Raw genomic sequence first — 18,756 nt, 5'->3', positions numbered from 1 at the left:
ACCAACTGTCAATAAACTAGTTCCATTAAGCCCTAGAGTACACGAATCCTACTTTCCTGAAGCTAAATGCTAATTAAAACATTACTGCTTGAACTCCAAGTATTATATAGTTGTGATGCTAATTCAACGTCAGCAATTTTGCAATATCAAAAATACACAAAAAAGTCTATGCCTGTTACTTGATTTTTAGAATACCCATACAAAGCACCATAATATGGACACTCAGAATTGGTCAGAAGTTCCTGTCAAGAACGCACAATCTGTACAGTTTTCTGAACACCTATTCACCAAAATATTTCTCATTAATATGACAATAAGTACAACAAATACAACAAATACAAAAGGATGTTATCTTTATTTTTCACATGAAAAAAATACAGCCAGCTAACCAACTTATCAGAATCCTTTTTCAGACCGTTCTTGAAGGCACTTGTTTTCCACAAAAGGAATGCACCTAGATATAATGTCTCCTCAAAACCCATCAGTTTATATTTTACCTGAAAGTAAAAATATAATGTCCCAGGGTTTCCTGTTGTAGAATGTCAATGTCTAATTTTTAAACTTCTTCCGCTTCATTGCCTTCCATTCACCTTCCTGTGTAGCAAGGCTATTGAAAAGATTTTTCACTTTTCTTTTTCTGTCAGAATCCCTATAAAAACAAACACATGTTTAAATCTTTATTCTGATATCAGATAAAATAGCAAAACAATATGTATTTTAATATTTATAAAAAGCTACATTTTTGAAACACTGCCTCTGCTACAGTTTAAGTTACAAATATTATAGATATGATACTTAGAAATATACATTATATGACTATATGAATGTAACAGCAACATTCAAACACATGCAAAATATATAGAGGTTGATGAGCAATAATCATCAGGTAACTCTCATTGCAAGTCTTGTAGCGGTTGCTCCCAAGTTGTCAGACAACTGTTTGACCTCAAAATATGGTTGACCAACATGCCAGTCCTGATAGGGACTAAGAGTGAACACTGGCCAGCATACAGAGTAACTCCACTGCCAGTAACCATATATTACCTTTCCATAATTTCTGAAAGCTGCATTCTAGCCAGGAACTGGTTATCTCTGCGGATCTCCCGAACAGCTCCTTTAAATTCACGTTTGTGTTTGTGAATCAGCCTCTTTCTTTCCTGCTCCTCCTTGCTGCCTCCCTGTTTCCTCCCAAACTCCAGGCTGAAATTAGAATGCATGTATGAACAAGCATAAATTATTATGTCAAGCATACTCTTTTATACTTCACAGGAACTAGCTTTTATATAGATGTTACTTCTTGATATTCTACGTCTTTGCACACTCCTATTGCAACTCTCAATACCAAGGGCTTAACAGTCTCACTTATAATTACATATTTATAGGATACCATAAAAAAAAGTAACTGACTATATTACATAATTTAGATAAAGAGCAGACAACATTTTCCAGAGAGCCAATACACAGCAACCTTCCACATGTAGCACTATACTCAGAAGTATAGAGGCTGAGAAAACCATACTAGCTGGCTAAATCCAGTTGTCCGTAGTTAGTGGGAAACCTGGACAAAAATGAATTCTCACAATGTGTTCTAAGGTTAATATTTCTCACGATAAATTTGGGGGAGGGGGGGAGGTGTGTCTGTGTGTGTGGGGGAACGGCGGATACTTGATTTGTTTCACCATTTCGGCAAATAGCCAGAAGGAATTCAGTATGAATGCAAATGGTGGAGCAAATGCAGTATCTTAACGGAGACCAACACGTAAGATAATTTATGATAGTAACTAGTGCCTCTGTCTGGAAATGAAGCAGCAGCCAGTGAAGAGTATGCGTGTAATATGCCCTTGCCAGTCTACCTGAGTCAGAGCGTAACTGCATTCGGTATTAGTAAAAGCTACCAAATACCTTTCAAAGTTAATCCCATGTTGCTATAATCTAACCCAGAACACAAAAGATATACATGATGTGTATGTGGAAAGGTCTATATCTGATAGGAAGGGGTGAAATTTCTCGGTCAGCCAAAGATAAAAAACGTGTTTCTGGCCATTGTGACAATCTGGGAATCTAGGAAAGCTGAGAAGTCTAGACAGACCCCCAAAATTAAGAACCAGTTTAAACAGATACCCAGATTGTGTTTTATGTTGTGCTGGAGGTCAGATCAAATGCTCATCTATGAATCTATTATTGAGGGAGAAATGAATAAGAGAGCAGGAATAGCCTCCAGATCCCCTGATTTCCAGTCCTATACTCTAGCCATAAAACAAGACAATCCGTCCTTAATTTCTCAGGATTCCTCCTTCCCTTTCTCTGGGTAGTCAATCCTTGGCAGTGTGTGCACCTAATGTAGGAGATGGCAATTCCATTCCCTACTCTGCTTGGAAATTTAGGAAAGAATGACCAAGAGCCTTTAGCTGAAGCCTCTCTCTATGCTCCTAAATGCCTAACCTGCAGTTTTGCTTTCTTCACTTCTATAAGGATTACTGTACTTACACTTTCACTATTTTGGGTGTATACAATTTCAATGGCACAGGCTTCTTTTTCTCACACACCAAGGGGGTATAGTGTTTTCCTTTGTCCTCTATCTCTTTCAGAGCATTTTGATGCAACTCCTGAAAATGCAGAGGAGGTTAGGATTTTAAAAGCTAATCAAAGATACCATGTTTTACAAACCAGTTATCGGCTGTCTCAGGAATAATGTTTTCCTGGCTAAGGCATCCTCAACAAGCTACTTTCTCTCTTAGTAAGATCACACTTAACCTTTAGGATATTTGCTAGTCCTGAAGAGTTTTAAACCTTCAGGTCTGGCTACTTTCAAAAGGCTTTCCAAGGTCGACAGGGGGTGCTGCGATGGACAGCAGGAAGGGTCTGTGGCCAAAGAGAAAAAAGAGGCCAGGTTGGCATGACTGACAATTGACAAAACCTAGTTTAACTCAGCTCCTGTTTCTCAACTTAAAACTCTAAGGCTGAATATTCATTGCTCTAAGGGTTACATTTTGTGACTCTAACATGGCCTTTCCATGCCATCTACATTACATCTTATTCTCTAACCTATTTCATCCTGCCTCTTCTGCTAGAGAGGACGCTACTGCTAAATAGGAGGGTCCATCCTCATTGAATGCAAAAGAGAGTCAGGCTACACTCAGATCATCTTATTCTTCCATCTCTGGAAAAGAAAGAGCTAACTAACTTTAACTGGTGAAGCTGACAATACATATTTATACTGGTTTTATTAAGGCACCCATGCCCATGGTATCTGTTACTTTATTTGATACATTTGTTTGACTGTACCAGTGACTTACAGATTCATACAAGATCCTCAGGAACAGCACTGCCAGAATGCTATTCCTATAAAAGGAGCTACTTAAAGAGTTACCACAATGGAGATGCCTTAAATGTTACCCTCTCCACTTAAGTTCCCTCTAAGCTGTGCGACCGCGCAGCAGGCTATCAAGGACTGTGTAGGCAGGGAGAGGCGCTTCTCCCCCAGCCCCAGGCTTCTGCAGCAAGAGAGGGCTGGGGGGAGTCCTCTCCCCCTGCTGCAGCCCCGGGGCAGCCTGCACCCCAAAACCCTCATCCCCAGCCCCACCCCAGAGCCCTCACCCCCCATCCCCGCATCCTAGCCCTGAGCCCCCTCCCGCACCTTGAACCTCTCATCCCCGGCCCCACCTCAGAGCCTGCATCCCCCAAGCCAGAGCCCTCACCGCCCCCCAACCCTCTGCTCTAGCCCTGAGCCCCCTCCAGCACCCTGAACCTCTCATCCCCAGCCCCACCCCAGAGCCCAGCCCTGCACCCCCTTCTACACTCCAAAGCCCTCAGCCCTCACCCCTGCCACACATCACCTCCATATTGGTGCACATAACAAAATTCATTCTGCACATGGATGTAAAAAATTAGAGGGAACATTGCTCTTAAAAAGGTGGGTTTGGCTGCACCATGAAAAATGTCCATCCAAAACATTATGTACACATTCCAACTTTTCCACAGAAACACTCATCTAGTCTTCAAATTGTCTAAGGGCTTGTCTATATACCAACTTAGTGCACAGCAAGCTGAGGTGTGACTTTATAGTATAACAGTAGTAGATCAATGTGCCTTACAGAATTTTTAGTGTGCAGCAGCAGGGACCTTAGGATGCGGCAGGCTAGTGCATCATAGATTCATACTCCAGCTATCTGCACACCAAATCCTAAAAAGATAACATGCTTGGCCTTTGAAAAAATATTTCACTTTGTTTTTATTTTTAATTAGCTTTACATTTTTTGTTAGCACATATTGAGATCCCAGAATTTACTAACTTCTACATCAGCAATTAGGTTTTTGGGGAACATTTACCTGCAGTTGTTTAGGGTATTCACTCACTGGTATATGTTCTGTAAGAAGTGCTCTGATGGGTTGCATTATTTCATGGAAGGATGACAAAGATTCATACAGAGCTGCACATTTCTTAATGAGATCCAAACACACAGCTAGACACGATAACCTGTTAGAGAGATATACACAGCCATGTTAAAATCATATCTGCAATAATTTTACTGCATAATTAGAATATGCAGATGAAAGTTTCAAGAGTTTCAAACTAAACAAATTATAGGCAGTGTTGATAGTGCCACCTATTTTAATGCGAAGCGTCAGGCAACCTTAATAAGAAAACCTTGTTTTCTGCTGCTTATAACTTTGCCAAACTAACTGTTTGGGCTGAAATTTTCTCTTCTCATTTCTGCCTGCTTCAGGCTGATTTTTTTTTTTTATTTTGGAAAATTTTGGCCAAATATGTTCAGTCATTTTCATGAATAAGGCTAGAAAAAATAGCTTGTTTTGCCCATGGTAAAATATTTTTGCAACCTTTTATTTGAAGAGCTCTAGTGTCCTCATGTTTTGGAGGAGGCACTTAAAATTTAGCAGAGGTTGGCTTTTGTGTCAGGGTTGTGCTATTTGACATCTTTGTGAAAATCCACCCAAAACTGGCCAAGTTATAAGCCTCTGAACAATTTCAGTTTGCACATGTCAGTAGAGACTTCAATTGTAGTAGCTAAATTTCTGAACATTCCATCTTGACTGAGCATGGCCCAAGCTTCCCAGAACTGCTAGTGCTGCCTACACTATGCCCGTACCATCCTCACACAGAGCAACTGAGCAGGCTCCATCCCCTAACATCTTCTAATGCTGACAGGACTCCACATGTGCCATCCCCATAGAGTGGATGGGCATGCTCCAGCCTAGGGCTGTACGTGGCAAAGCCCAGCTTTCCCTACAATGACTGCTCCCAACCAGAGGGGTGTCAAGGGCTGGAAGTGAGAGCAGGGAGTCTCTCTCTCCTAAACTCTCAATGTTCCCTGGCTCTCAGGCAGCATGGAAGAGAAATCTGTCTAATTTGAATGCAGAGGGGACAACAGCAGGACTGAGGGGAAGGAAAGAACTAGATAGGGGATAAGAGGTCTGGTGAGACAAGGACTGGAGAAATGGGGGAGGCTGGAACTGGTTGGCCAAGAAGACTGGTACTGGAAGTCAGAGAAGGAAAAATGGTGGCGGGGGGGGGGGGGGTGAGAGGGAGGAAGGGAGACAGATCCAACCAGGAGCCAGGGAAGAACTAAGACTTGCTGTGCAAAGTGACTGGGACAGGGAGACAGTGACGGGGGGGGAGACATGGCCAAGGGGATGGTATGATGGGATACTAGATGGGGAGGCCTCTGAGTTACTATAGAGAATTATTTCCCAGGTATCTGCCTAGTAGGTCTTGCCCACATGCTCAGGGTCTAACTGATTGCCATATTTGGGGTTGGGAAGGAATTTCACCTCAGGTCAGATTGGCAGAGACCCTGTGGGTTTTTCACCTTCCTCTGTAGCATTAGGCACTTGCAGGTTTAAACTAGTGTAAATGGTGGATTCTCTGTAACAAAGTCTTTAAACCACTATTTGAGAACTTCAGTAACTCAGCCAGAGGTTAGGGCTCTAATTACAGAAGTGGGTGGGTGAGGTTCTGTGGCCTGCAACGTGCAGGTCAGACTAGATCGGTGATTTTCAAACTGTGAGTCACAACCCAGTACTGGGTCACAGAATGTAAAGCACTGGGTCACGGCAGCTCTGATCTATTCTGAGCCCTCACAGCTGCAACTGAAGTCAGTAGGAGCTATGCTTTGAATATATAAAGTACTATAACTTACTCCAAAAAGTCAGGTCCCAGGAATCTCAAATTGGCACAGAAAATTAGTGGAAGCTTTTGACCTTAATCTCCGTGCCTTAGTTCCCTGCCTGTAAAATGGGGGTAATATCACTCCCTCACTTCACAAGGATTTTGTGAAGATACATTCATTGATGTTTGTGAAGCACTCAGATATTATAGTGATGAGTGTCACAGAAAAGCGCAGGAGGAAATTAATAATTCTGTCTTCAGAGCAGGATTTGAATAATGTGCAGTAAATAAGGCCTATGGCCACACAAGGAACAACGAGGAGAAACTATTCAGTAGCTGCTCATTAAATAAATATCATCCATTCTGTGCACTGAACAAGGCTAGGACTCTGTGGAAAAACAGAATGTGATCATGTAACTGAACACTGAATCGCAATGCATACCCACAACTGGGTCGAATTAAGGTTCCACAGGCTATCTTAACTCTCGTAACTTCTGAGCACTTGACTTTGCAATCCTAATAATGTTCTTTTGATGTGGTTATTTTTTCATGTAATCAAGATTTATTTGCTGCTTAAGGATCTGACCCGTCAAAATGTTTAGCAACTCCTGTGGGGTGCTGAGCATCCTCAAATCTCACTGAAGCCAAAAAGAGTTGGGGGTGCTTTGCCCCACAGAAAGTGCTCTGCACTTTGCAGCATCAGACCCTAAGAATGGTATATTTCGTTATTTAATATGTTACAAGAACCATATGATGAAAATAATTTATTACACTTGTCCACCCTCAGCTTTTGTCCTAGAAGGTAACATGCTTGACAGAACATTGTCACCGAAGTTACACAAGAAATAACTTGGAGTTTCCCCTTACATATTCTTCACATACCTGAAATGATTCATTTCTGTTTTGCTGCTTTCCTTTAATCTAGTCATAATACTGAGTGGCAGATTTTGCTTTTGCCATGTCTCCATATCCTTCTTATCACAGACCAAGAGTAATTTTGAATTTTTTCCTGCTGGTCTGAAAGGATGCACTGGAGTATAGCCTAAAAAACACAGTTACAACAGTTATATACAGATTAGTTCTCACAATTAAAACTTAGTCTTAAAACAGAAAAAAGTTGATTTATAGAAAATTTATAGTTTTATAAAGATCCTTTATTAAAATTAGGCTATTTCAAATATACACAACGCTAATCTTTTTACAGAAACATTAGCCCAGTAATAAAGTCAGTGGGGGGTAGGGGAGAAAGATGGTGGCACCTGTAAGGATCAGAATAAGAGATCAGCTGGACGAGGGAACTTGCAAAGCAGTAGGGACAGTGACGTCAGGAAAAGTTTCACAGCACCCTGTCCTAAACTAATTCTCCCTGGGAAATTGCCAACCCTGATAAAGAAAAATAAATCTGTGCAATGAACAGGTTTTTAAGCCCTGCAGGCTTAGAAAGGAGCTCATTTCAAAACCTTTTAGCAACGAAAATAAAAATAATTCTATTAAGTTATTTATATATTATATTGACATTGATGCAAATGGCTCTTTATACGTATGCAAGAAGAGTCTCTGCCCTGAAAGTACAAAGACAACTCGGGGGTAAAGACAGATGAGGTTTTGGCTTTAAGGCCCCAATGCTCATGCTTAACTTTACTACTGTAAGTAGTACCAGTAAGTCAATCCGACTACTCATGGTAGTGAAGTAAAGCATGTGCATAACTGTCCACAGGATCAGGGCCTGAATGTTTAAATTATACTTATCTGCTCTACTTCTAACAGAATGGCAGACAGTATTTATTCTACTCGTATGTTTGATCAATATATTACCAAAGGTTACCTGCCTAAAAATGACATTTCTCCCACAAAGGAAGAACAATGGACTTTTTTTTTTTTTTTTTTTTTTAAAAGGGGAACAATTTTTTCTAAAGCCTTAAGTACATCTGAATCTGCATTTGAGACATACTCTCCCAATCTTCTCTTAGGATCTGTTCCACATCTCTTCCTCACATGAAAGGCAGATGGATCAGGCCCTCAATGTTAAAATAATGGAGTTACATTAAATTATGTTACTAGCTGTTAAAAATAAATATTAAGGAATTTATTGGTATGATAGCATATCAATATGTATCACAAAATTAGGTGTGAACTCATTTTTAAATATCCTGTGTCAACAGACAACCAAGCTGCCAGGACAATCATATGAAGGAAATATTTGGCAGGTACTTGTCAAAGCCATATTAAATTGCACAGCAAATATGTCAACAGTTCTAATGTGAATTTCTAAAATATGACTGGATTTTTATACATGCTTCAAATACCAAAGCTTTAAAATATCTCACACAAAAATATTGATATTCTATGTGGAAGTAATTAATATCTATATAGATTAGTGTTGCTATACCACTAACAGACATTTTATTTAACTTTCCCTCACCACACACATAATTAGAAACCAGCACTACATGTTGGGAAGTTTCACACTGGTAACAATTTACAGACCTATCGGCAATAAATCATATCAAAGTTTGAACAATGGAGAAAGTATTGCAAGCAAGCATTTGATTTCCATGATTCGGCAACAACTCTCCTCTTCCCCTTATTGGTGAATTACTGTCACTAAATTCCCTGACAAAGAAAAAAACATGTCATCTTTGCACTTCGAAATGGGGCACTGAGGAAGAGTGCCCAGAAAAAGAGAGAGGCTGGCACGGAAATCATGAGCAAGTAGAAAAGGCCAAATTAAAGAGACAGTCAGAATGATGTGGTCGCAAAGTGCTAAATATGAAGATTGCTCTACATTACAGGCCAGATTTCCCGCTCTGTTAATATGAGTGCAAGGGGAGGCAAATCCAGGCAGGTATGCAAGGAGGGAGAATATCAGCTTTGTGGCATACACCTTCCTTGTATCCTGATTGCATGGAATCCCACTGCAGTTCTTCTGGCATTCTGGTTATCAGGTGAGGAGTGGGTAGCATCAGCTGCAGTCTGCAGCATCAATTGCTACCCCCACAACTCCACAGAAATTAACTTTATCAGCATTAACTCACACTGGTTTCCTCACTACACCATGGTGCCCAAAGGGGAAGGAGCTGTTTTTCTTTGGGGGCTGGGAAGCAGTGTGGAAGAAGGCTTCTACACAGATGGCGCTTGTGTCTGGTGGATCTCCTGGGAACTGCAGCATTTGAGAGCTTAGTTTCCTGGTCAGCTCAGGAGATCTATCTAGGAGATGACTTGGCCTTTTATTTGCAACATGAAGCTCTGAAGGTGGAATTTTTAATTGCAAGGAAGCTTGAGGTATAAAAACAAATGCACATTCATATTTATCATTCCAAGCAAACTTACTCTGTAGTCGTTTTTGGGGTATAGCTATGTGAAGCATTCCAACGAGGAAATTGATAAGTTCTGGTATGAATCTTTGAGACAGTGATACATATTCCAGGAACAAACAGCACACAAACAATCCTTTAATAACATCTTGTAGTGTCATGACTTGGCACTAACAAAAAATAAAAAAAAACCCCTGCATTAACATATTAGTATGAAAATTAAGGCTTTATGCCATGAGCAAAAACAACAACCTCTGATAGAGAGATTTTAATAAGTTTCACAAAAAATGTATGATCTAAACCACCAATCATTTTTAGCAGCTTTTAAAAAATTAGCTAATACATTTTTAACGGGGGTCATTTTTAATACATGTTGCTCCTCCCTAGGAAAATTTGACACCTTACCTCATTGAAGGGAGGATGTGCAGAATTCAGTAGAAATCTTGCCAAAACTACTTTAACCACTTTTAACCACTAGAGGGCACTAAAGCACAACAAGAATTACTTCCTTTTTATATCTTGCCTTGTTTCTGTGATACTTATTCTATTATTTGCTCGTCTGTTGTTAAATTTCGGTCCTACAGTTTGCATCGCAAGGTTGTGATGTCCACTTTTAGAAAGGAACTAAAGAACAACCAGATTTCAAAGTAACTCTGCACTTCATATGAGATAGGAGCAACTGAATCTGGACATTTCAATTATATAAATAGGGCTTTAAGAAAAATGAGACACTTCTGTTCAATATATTTTAATGTAGTTAGGCAAGTTCTGGAGGGACAGAATAGATATTTTATAAATAAAATCAACTATCCCTCTTAAATAAGAGCTATTAGCATATATGGAAGATAGCATCACTAATGAATTGGATCATGTACCCACTATATTCCATGACTCTCACAGACTTTATATACTAACAGAAGAATGGCTTTACTGGGTCAGACCAATGGTCCATCTTGTCTTCTGGCAGCAGCTAATGCCAGATGCTTCAGCAGAAGGAACAGAACAGGGCAATTATCAGATGATGCATTTTCTGTTGTCTAGTCCCAGCTTCTGGAAATTAGATATTTAGGGACACCTAGAGCATGGAGTTCCATCCCTGACCATCTTGGGTAATAATCATTGATGCACCTATCCTCCAAGAACTTATCTAATTCTTCTCTGAACCTACTTATACTTTTGGCCTTCACAACAACTTCTGGTAACAGGTTCCATATGTTGACTGTATGTTGTGTGAAGAAGTACTTCCTTATGTTTGTTTTACACCTGGTGTCTATTAATTTAACACCCCTGGTTCTTTTGTTATGTGAAGGGGTAAATAACATTTCCCAATTCACTTTCTCCATACCACTCATGATTTTATAGACCTCTTATCATATCTTCCCCTTAGTGGTCTCTTTTCTATGCTGAACAGTCTCAGTCCTTTTAATCTCCCCTCTAATTGGCTCTGTTGCCTCTCTCTTTACCCTTTCCAGTCCTAATATATCGCTTTTGGGACGGGGAGACCAGACTGCATACAGTATTCAAGATGTGCGCATATCAGCGATTTATATAGTGGCCTTATGATATTTTCTGCCTTATCATCTGTAACTTTCCTGGCTGTGTAGTTTGGTATGGGACCTTGTCAAAGTCGTTCTATAGTAATATAATATACTATATAAATTGGATCACACTGGTCCACGTGACCTCCTCAAAGAATTCTAATAGATGGGTGAGGTAAGATTTCCCTTTACAAAAGCAGCGTTGACTCTTTCTCAACATATCATGTTCATCTATGTGCCTGATAACTCTGTTCTTTACTGTGGTTTTTACCAATTTGTCCAGTACTGAAGTTAGGTTCTCCAGCCTGTAATTGCCAGGACAGCTCTGGAGCCTCTCTTAAAAAAAATCAATGTTACATTAGCTATCTTCCAGCCATCTGGTACCGAGCCTGGTACCAAGCCTAATGATAGGTTACATACCATAGTGAGCAGTTCTGCAATTTCAGATTTGAGTTCCTTCAGAACTCTTGGGGGAATACCATCTGGTGACTTATTACTGTTTAATTTATCAATTTGTTCCACCAGGTTTTTTACTGACACCTCAATCTTGGACAGTTTCTCAGACGTGTCACTTAAAAAGAATGGCTCGGGTGTGGGATCTCACCCACATCCTCTCCAATGAAGAACGATGCAAAGAATTCATTTTGTATCTCTGCAATGGCCTTTTCTTGCTTGAAAACTCCTTTAGTACCTTGACTGTCCAGTGGCCCCACTGATAGTTTGGCAGACTTCCTGCTTCTGAAGTATTTAAAAATGTTTGCTGTTAGTTTTTGTGGCTTTTGCTAGTAGCTCTTCCAATTCTTTTTTGGCCTGCCTAATTATACTTTTACCCTTGACTTTCCAGAGTTAATGCTCCTTTCTATTTTCCTCAGTAGGATGAGACTCCAATTTTTAAAGGATGCCTTTTTGCCTCTAAACACCTCTTTTACTCAGTGGTTTAGTGATGGTGGCATTTTTTTTTTTGGGTCCTCTGTTGTTGTTTTTTAATTTGGGGTTGTGATCAAATTCACTCCAGTATTCACAGCCTACACACTATTGTAATAATATGTAAAATTATGCTTTGTGAGGTATCATTTGAAAACTAATACCTCACTGGTCAGTAATACCGTAGTGCAATTTATGTAGCAACACTATATGTAAAGTTATGAATATAAGCTGAAATTATAACAAATATAGTTACCAGACAAATCTGGGAAGTGGATAAACTGGTTCCTCACAGACAAAAGACAAGCAGACACCTCTAGCCAGGTGTGATCAAAGTTGATGGGCAATCACCTGTCAAGTGGCCATTCTTTGGTAAGGAAGGGTGACCGGAACAAACAGCTCTGCATTTTAGCAAACAGCAGCATGGAACCTCTTTCACCATGTGCCTCCATCTCCATCCTCACAGCAGAAATAAACTTTATCTAGGGCAGGAGTCGGCAACCTTCGACACGTGGCCCATCAGGGTAATCTGCTGGCGCGCCGCAAGACATTTTGTTTATCCGCAGGCACAGCCCCCTGCAGCTCCCATTGGCCGGGAACGGCGAACTGCGGCCACTGTGAGCTGCAGGGGGCCGTGCCTGTGGACAGTCAATGTCAACAATATGTCTTGCAGCCCACCTGCAGATTACCCGGATGGGCCGCATGCCGAAGGTTGCCGACCCTGATTTAGGGGTAGGCCTCAGAAAATGCATATAAAAGGGGAACTGGACTATAGAAGTGAGGGACAAAAACACCCCAAGGTATACCTCCCTATCCATCTCTTTCACCTAAGGCAAAAAAAATAGCCATTTGACTTTGGGAGAGATCCTGACCTGAAATCTGGTCAGCCCCGTTGCTGGGAGCATGTGGTAACAATTCCACCTTGAACCAAGTCTAGTTTGTTAAGTTTTAGTACTAGGAAGCATTTTATCTTTGTTTTGTAAACATTTCTGACTTTAATGCCTTATACTTGTACTCACTTAAACTCTCTCTTTTTACTTTGATTAAAGAATAGAACAAGTTTATCTAACTAATCCAGTGTTGCATTTAAACTGAATTGTTTGGGTAACTCCATTTAAAAGTAGCCAATTGTTGGATATTGTTCTGTCATGAGGCAACAGACCTAAAATTTCGGAACTGTCCAGGAAAGAGCTGGACAAAGCACAACACACATTTTGGGGAAAAATTCAGGACTGGAAGTGTGTTGCAGTCACTCTGTAAATGATAATCAAGACTGGTGGAAGCCACAGTGTAACTGGAGCGTGCTGCGGCTATACACAGGCACTCAGGGTATGACCTCCAAACTGTTTGGATGTTTGAGGGACCCAGGTTGCAAGCTACAACAGCAAATCACTGTGATGCATCGGAGGTTGCAGGACAGGTGGTGAGACAACCTCCCACTGGTCTGGATTGTACCCTGAAATGTCATAGGGGTATACATTTAGTTTGAGCATCTATTATGATGTTCTTAAATGGTTTCCATTCAGCTTGCAGGCATTTCACTCTTGTGATTGTTTCTTTTAATTTCCTTTTAACTAGCTTCCTCATTTTTGTGTAGTTACCTTTGTGAAATTAAATGCTATTTTGGTGGGTTTCTTTGGCATTTTCCCCCCTACAAAGAGGTTCAATTTAATTACATTATGGTTGCTTTTACCGAGTGGTTCAGCTATATTCACCTTGGACCAGATCCTGTGCTACACTTAGGACTAAATTAAGAATTGCATCTCTCCTTGTAGGTTCCAAGACAAGCTGCTGCAAGAAGCAGTCATTAGTGATGTCTAGAAATTTTATCTCTGCATCCGTCCGGAGGTCATGTGCCTAGTCAATATGGGGATAGTAGAAATCCCCCATTATTACTGGATTTTCTGTTTTTGTAGCCTCCCTAATCTTCCTGAGCATTTCATAATCACCATCCCGGTCAAGAGGTTGATATTATTCAAGTATGGAATTTCAAGCCATAACAGATTCTATGGTACAGTTTGATTCATTTGTGATTTTTCTATATTTAACTCTATACTTCCTTTCACACACAGTGCCACTCCCCCAAAAGCACGAACTATTCTGTCATATATATTTTGTTCCCTGGCTTTACCGTGTCCCACTAATTATCATCGTTCCACCAAGTTTCTATGATGCCTGTTATAGCAACATCCTCATTTAATACCAGGCACTCAAGTTCAAGGGTGGAGTTTTGTATGACAACTCAGTGGATGTGATCTTGTAAGAGTAAGGCTTTACTCTAAGTGGGACTTTACTCCTCAACTAAAAATATTTTCCTGACAGTTACTGATATAAACACACTACCAAAACATATTCCTAGCTATTCTTTCAAAAATGTTCTAAATATATATCTTAATCTCATTGCATTTTAAATTGGAGTATAAGACAGAAATGGAAGGATTGAACTTTATACTGAAGTAAAATATTACAGACATACCTTAGTAAGTAACTGACTCATATATACCAATGCAGGTGTTACTACTGGGTGCCAGAAGTCAGAGGTAGGAAATAGTATTGCAGTAATTTTCAAATAAATGAGCTGAAAAAAGGATAAAACAGATTAAGAAGTTAGAATACAGTAAATAACTTTCTGAGTATCTTAATTGGTTTTACATATAATGTGACTCTTGACATGGACCTGCTACGTAGTAATCTCAAGAATACTGAGAAGTAACGATTGATATGTAACCTAGTTACCGAGAGACTGTACAACATATTGGAGCAGTAGAATATTTATTGTGTGTCTATACTGCTTTACTTCAATGGGAGCTGTTGGAAGAATGAACAGGCAATACAATGGCTCCCCAGATAAGGACATCATGGCACAAATTTGAAAGACAATGTGGGTGATCAAAAGGACTAAACAGCTTTTAATGAGCACTCTCCTTGTAGCTGGACAGAGACCTGGTTGGTGAGTTAAGAGAAGAGACCCACACCTTGTTGGTCTTTGAAGGTTTGGAAGCTCAGACCTACCAGGATTCCTATATGGAAAATGGATCGTTTTCTCTATAATGCTTTTGTTCTAAATAAATAATACTTTGCTCTAAGAAGGCTGTTTGGTTACTGGATCTCAGAGTGAAATGAACTGCAAGCACTGAAGATAAGTCAGGCCTGCTGAGGCAATCATGGTTGATCAGAGAGGACTTCAGCCTATGGCCCAGTCTAAGAATTCCATCCCAAAAGATGAGAAGAGGTCAGTGGTTCAGTTAATCTAGTAATTGTAACAGTGACATAGTAAATGTAGAAGCCAGAAGTGGACACAGCCTTCCTTGATGCATCCACAAGCACTGCCCAAACCACACTGGAATAACGACTCAAGTAAAACCAACCTACCCAATCTTAAAAATCTCGTGTCTGCTAATTGTCTCCTCTTAGTCTGTTTTACTCCAGTACACTAATTACAGTCTTCACTCTTGTACTACTCCATTAAGCCTGGAGAGATGAGGCAAGCAGTTCCCTCCGAATCAAACATTGACTTATAGCTTGTCCTTTTAGCACGTTATCAAACAATAAGTTGTCACTATTTTAAATGCATCCCATCCTGAATTCCCAAATATCCAACTGCCTATAGTTGAAGAGTCTATTCATAGATTTAGGATAGCCAATAGAACTGTGAAGCACTAGTAAAGAGCGATGATCAACTATTTCATTCCAAGGTCCCTAATTTATTGTCTATCAAATCTACATCTCAAAATATTATTGTATTACATCCATAGTTCTGTTTCTTAATTATGCAGAAAAGTTTCTGCACTGTAGGATACTAAATCTCTGTGGAGACTTTTTATTTTAAACAGTTTATTTAACTGAGAAAAAAATATTCATTGATCAAAGATAGGAAGGACAACCTTGCCTTGCTCTAGGTGGCAGTAATTTTAGCAATGTTATTAAGTGTTGCATGGAACACGCAGAATCCTACGCTCAAGTCTCAGGCAAAACAACGTTCAGTTATTTTAAGACTGGATAAAAAACCTGCAAATCAGTTCATTTAGAATCAAACAGGGTTTTCTCCTCTCAATATTTCTGCTGCCATGCTTCTGTTCTGTAATATTCATTTATTACAGGACAGGACATTCAGGGCATAGAAAACCAACAGAAGCTGCAATGTGTCATACCTTGAATTATAAGCTGTGAAATGCAAAACAAGATTTAATGTCACCCTGGTATTTTACACTAACGGAAAAGGCAACAGACTTTTCTAAACAAAATGTGTTAATTACCACGTCTAGCCCTGGAAAAGTTGCACGGCCTTTGACTTCAATCATTTCTTCCATTTCATGTGCAGCATCTTGGAGGACAAACTTAACGCTGTTACTTGCAGCTTCAGGAAACATCTGGCAAAGACTGTACAACGGCCTATTAACAAGAAAACACAAGTTACCATGAAGTTACACCATTTATATTAATAAAGAACTATGATTTTTATGCATCTTTGGAAATGTTATTTGTGCTAGGCTAAACACAAAGTGTTACTCTGAATAAAATTATTTCTGCAGAAGACAATTAATGGGTGCACACATGTAGCTGCTATGCTTTTGATTTACTAGATTGACATTTTTCATTAGGGCTTGTGAAATATACCCTCACTTATAGGCTTGTGGGTTTTTTAAATATGAATTTCTAATGCATAAATATACTGTTTTATTCAAAAACTATGTTAAGGTAGCATGATCTGAAGACTTCTTTCTGAATTTCATGACTCTTAGAGTAATTGTGTCTAGATATTGAAGTAAATGGAATGTGTGTTCGGAATGTGTGTTCAGAATGCTGTGATGCTTAGACTCTGCTCAATAGGCAATGGGACAGTTTCATCAGCTTTTCGTGTTTTCCCAGATGTGGCATTTTAAGGTCATATTGACTTAGTAATCTAAATAACTTTCCTCTACAATAGTTTGTGTGTGTGTAATTACATAATTCTATAGCTCTAACACCTATGGAAGGTCCCATGCAAACTGAGAATTCTATTAATTTCCTTCTGGAATGTTTGAAGCTTTTTAATACAATTAATGACTAAGGCACTAAAAGAAACAACGTTAAAACACAATGAAGTAAATAGAAAGCCAGTAGCTTTCAATGTTAGTACGATAATTTAAATTAAGTAACGCACTATGTGTTTTATTACCAGGCAACTATTTTTTCCCTTCGGACCACCATGAACATGTTTTATTACTTACAGAACCAATTTGTCAATTGTTCTGAGCTCTGGTGGCTCCACAGTTGCTAAGTCCCCAATGTACTCCAGAAGGAAGCCAAACAGTTTCTGCAAGAAACATACCATGTTAAAACCATTACAGTTTTTTTTCTTTGTATGTGTATAGATATGTATTTAAATATAGATATTTTTAAAAGCATAGAAAAATAATGAGACAGAACATAGCAAACGAACACTGCCTAGCTTCTCCCATATGTACAGTTTGGATAAAGTTTTCTTCAAATAACGTGAATACAAAACCAATATATTTCAAACGGCTCCTTGAATACTTAGCAAATTCACTTTAGCATTCAAAGTTCATTTAAAAACTCAAACATACTTCTAACTTTGCTTTGTTTCCCACTGCAAGACTTGGATGATTGCACTTCTGAATCCTCTCTAGAATAACTAGTTGTTCTTCTATTATTCTTCCAAACAGTAAAGATTTAAGTTTCTCATAGGATTCTGGAACTATTATAAAAATAAAAACAAAAATCAAGCATACCCAGTTGAACTTAAATATAAATTAGAAAATATTTACTATGTTAACAAACTTTTGGAAAATAACTATTTCAAATCAGAACAGAACAATAAAACTGCTGGAAACATTTTTAAGTTAACATATTTTAAACATTAATAAAAACATTAACATTGTGTTATTTGAGACATAGTATGCAAGCATATAGTTAAAGACTGGATTGCACCACACACACGAGCAGAACTAAAGCTCAGTGTCCTTTTACCCATAATTCTATATTTTCTGGCTTGTGTTTTTATAATAGCACTAACTGTGTAATTTTAAAGTCACAATAACCAAGCATTCTCTATGGAACATATAAGAAATATAAGAGCCTACCCACTAATGGAAAAAAAAATACACATGTGCCAGTCATAGTGTTTTATAAAACCTTAACCATTTTATTTCCTTAGAGTTCTTTGCTGGATTCAATTTAAACTACTTTATATTCAATGTATGTTATTGTTTCACCTGCCATCAAATGGAAACTGCAAACACTCTGGCAAAGTGGTGTGAATGGTTGTCTAATTTCAGCATAGCTCGTTTAAATACTGTACTTCAGTATTCCCTACTGGCATACTAATTTGGTGAAATATTCAGTTAACAAGAATGAATATCCTGTACAGTATGCAGAATAGTTTCCTTTCTCCACAACCACAGATCTATTCTAAAGATAAGTCCCACAGTGTTCTATTACAGACACTATATGTTAAGAACGGGCAGCATACCACTTCTGTGAGCTTCTTCTAAGACAAGCTGACTTTATTTCAGACACAAAGCACACCTGTTCCTAGCTTTCAATACATACTAGAAAATTATTGTCTATTCTTTTCTGCAAGACAACACCATTCTGTGCAGGCTGTACGTTTGGTCTTGAGGCAAAACTGGGCACAATCTTACATGAAACTTGATTTCAGTCAAGGCTTTTTGTCTTTCACTTCTAGGGATGAAAGGGGCAGTAGAAATAGCCTACTCAGCTCCTGGACAGAAAAGGATTTTCTCATGCTACTCAGAGAAATTCTGCTTGCTGACAACAAATCGCGTTTTCAAGACATGAAGAGTCATGTCCAGTACTCGTTGGCCAGAAGGAGTGCAATTAAGATGTGGCG

At 39.1% G+C, this 18,756-nt stretch overlaps 1 protein-coding gene across 1 annotated transcript in view; it reads right to left on the bottom strand.

The window, feature by feature from the left end:
• Positions 1 to 336: 336 nt before the first annotated feature.
• The window catches only part of NOP14 (NOP14 nucleolar protein), a 36,005-nt gene continuing 17,585 nt past the window's right edge, over positions 337 to 18,756 (bottom strand). The window contains exons 9-18 of the mRNA XM_074951779.1: positions 17,471 to 17,601; positions 17,114 to 17,199; positions 16,160 to 16,295; positions 14,380 to 14,481; positions 9,458 to 9,611; positions 7,010 to 7,169; positions 4,330 to 4,477; positions 2,488 to 2,606; positions 1,045 to 1,200; positions 337 to 649 (exon numbers count right to left, since the gene is read on the bottom strand). Of these exons, the coding sequence (XP_074807880.1) occupies positions 550 to 649; positions 1,045 to 1,200; positions 2,488 to 2,606; positions 4,330 to 4,477; positions 7,010 to 7,169; positions 9,458 to 9,611; positions 14,380 to 14,481; positions 16,160 to 16,295; positions 17,114 to 17,199; positions 17,471 to 17,601 (1,292 nt within the window). The 3' untranslated portion in view covers positions 337 to 549. The remainder of the gene's footprint in view (positions 650 to 1,044; positions 1,201 to 2,487; positions 2,607 to 4,329; positions 4,478 to 7,009; positions 7,170 to 9,457; positions 9,612 to 14,379; positions 14,482 to 16,159; positions 16,296 to 17,113; positions 17,200 to 17,470; positions 17,602 to 18,756) is intronic.

Source organism: Natator depressus, chromosome 4 (assembly GCF_965152275.1).
Source record: "Natator depressus isolate rNatDep1 chromosome 4, rNatDep2.hap1, whole genome shotgun sequence".
Lineage (NCBI taxonomy): Eukaryota > Metazoa > Chordata > Testudines > Cheloniidae > Natator > Natator depressus.
The sequence above is the reverse complement of the archived record's forward strand: the minus strand, read 5'-3'. Positions and strand labels throughout refer to the sequence as shown.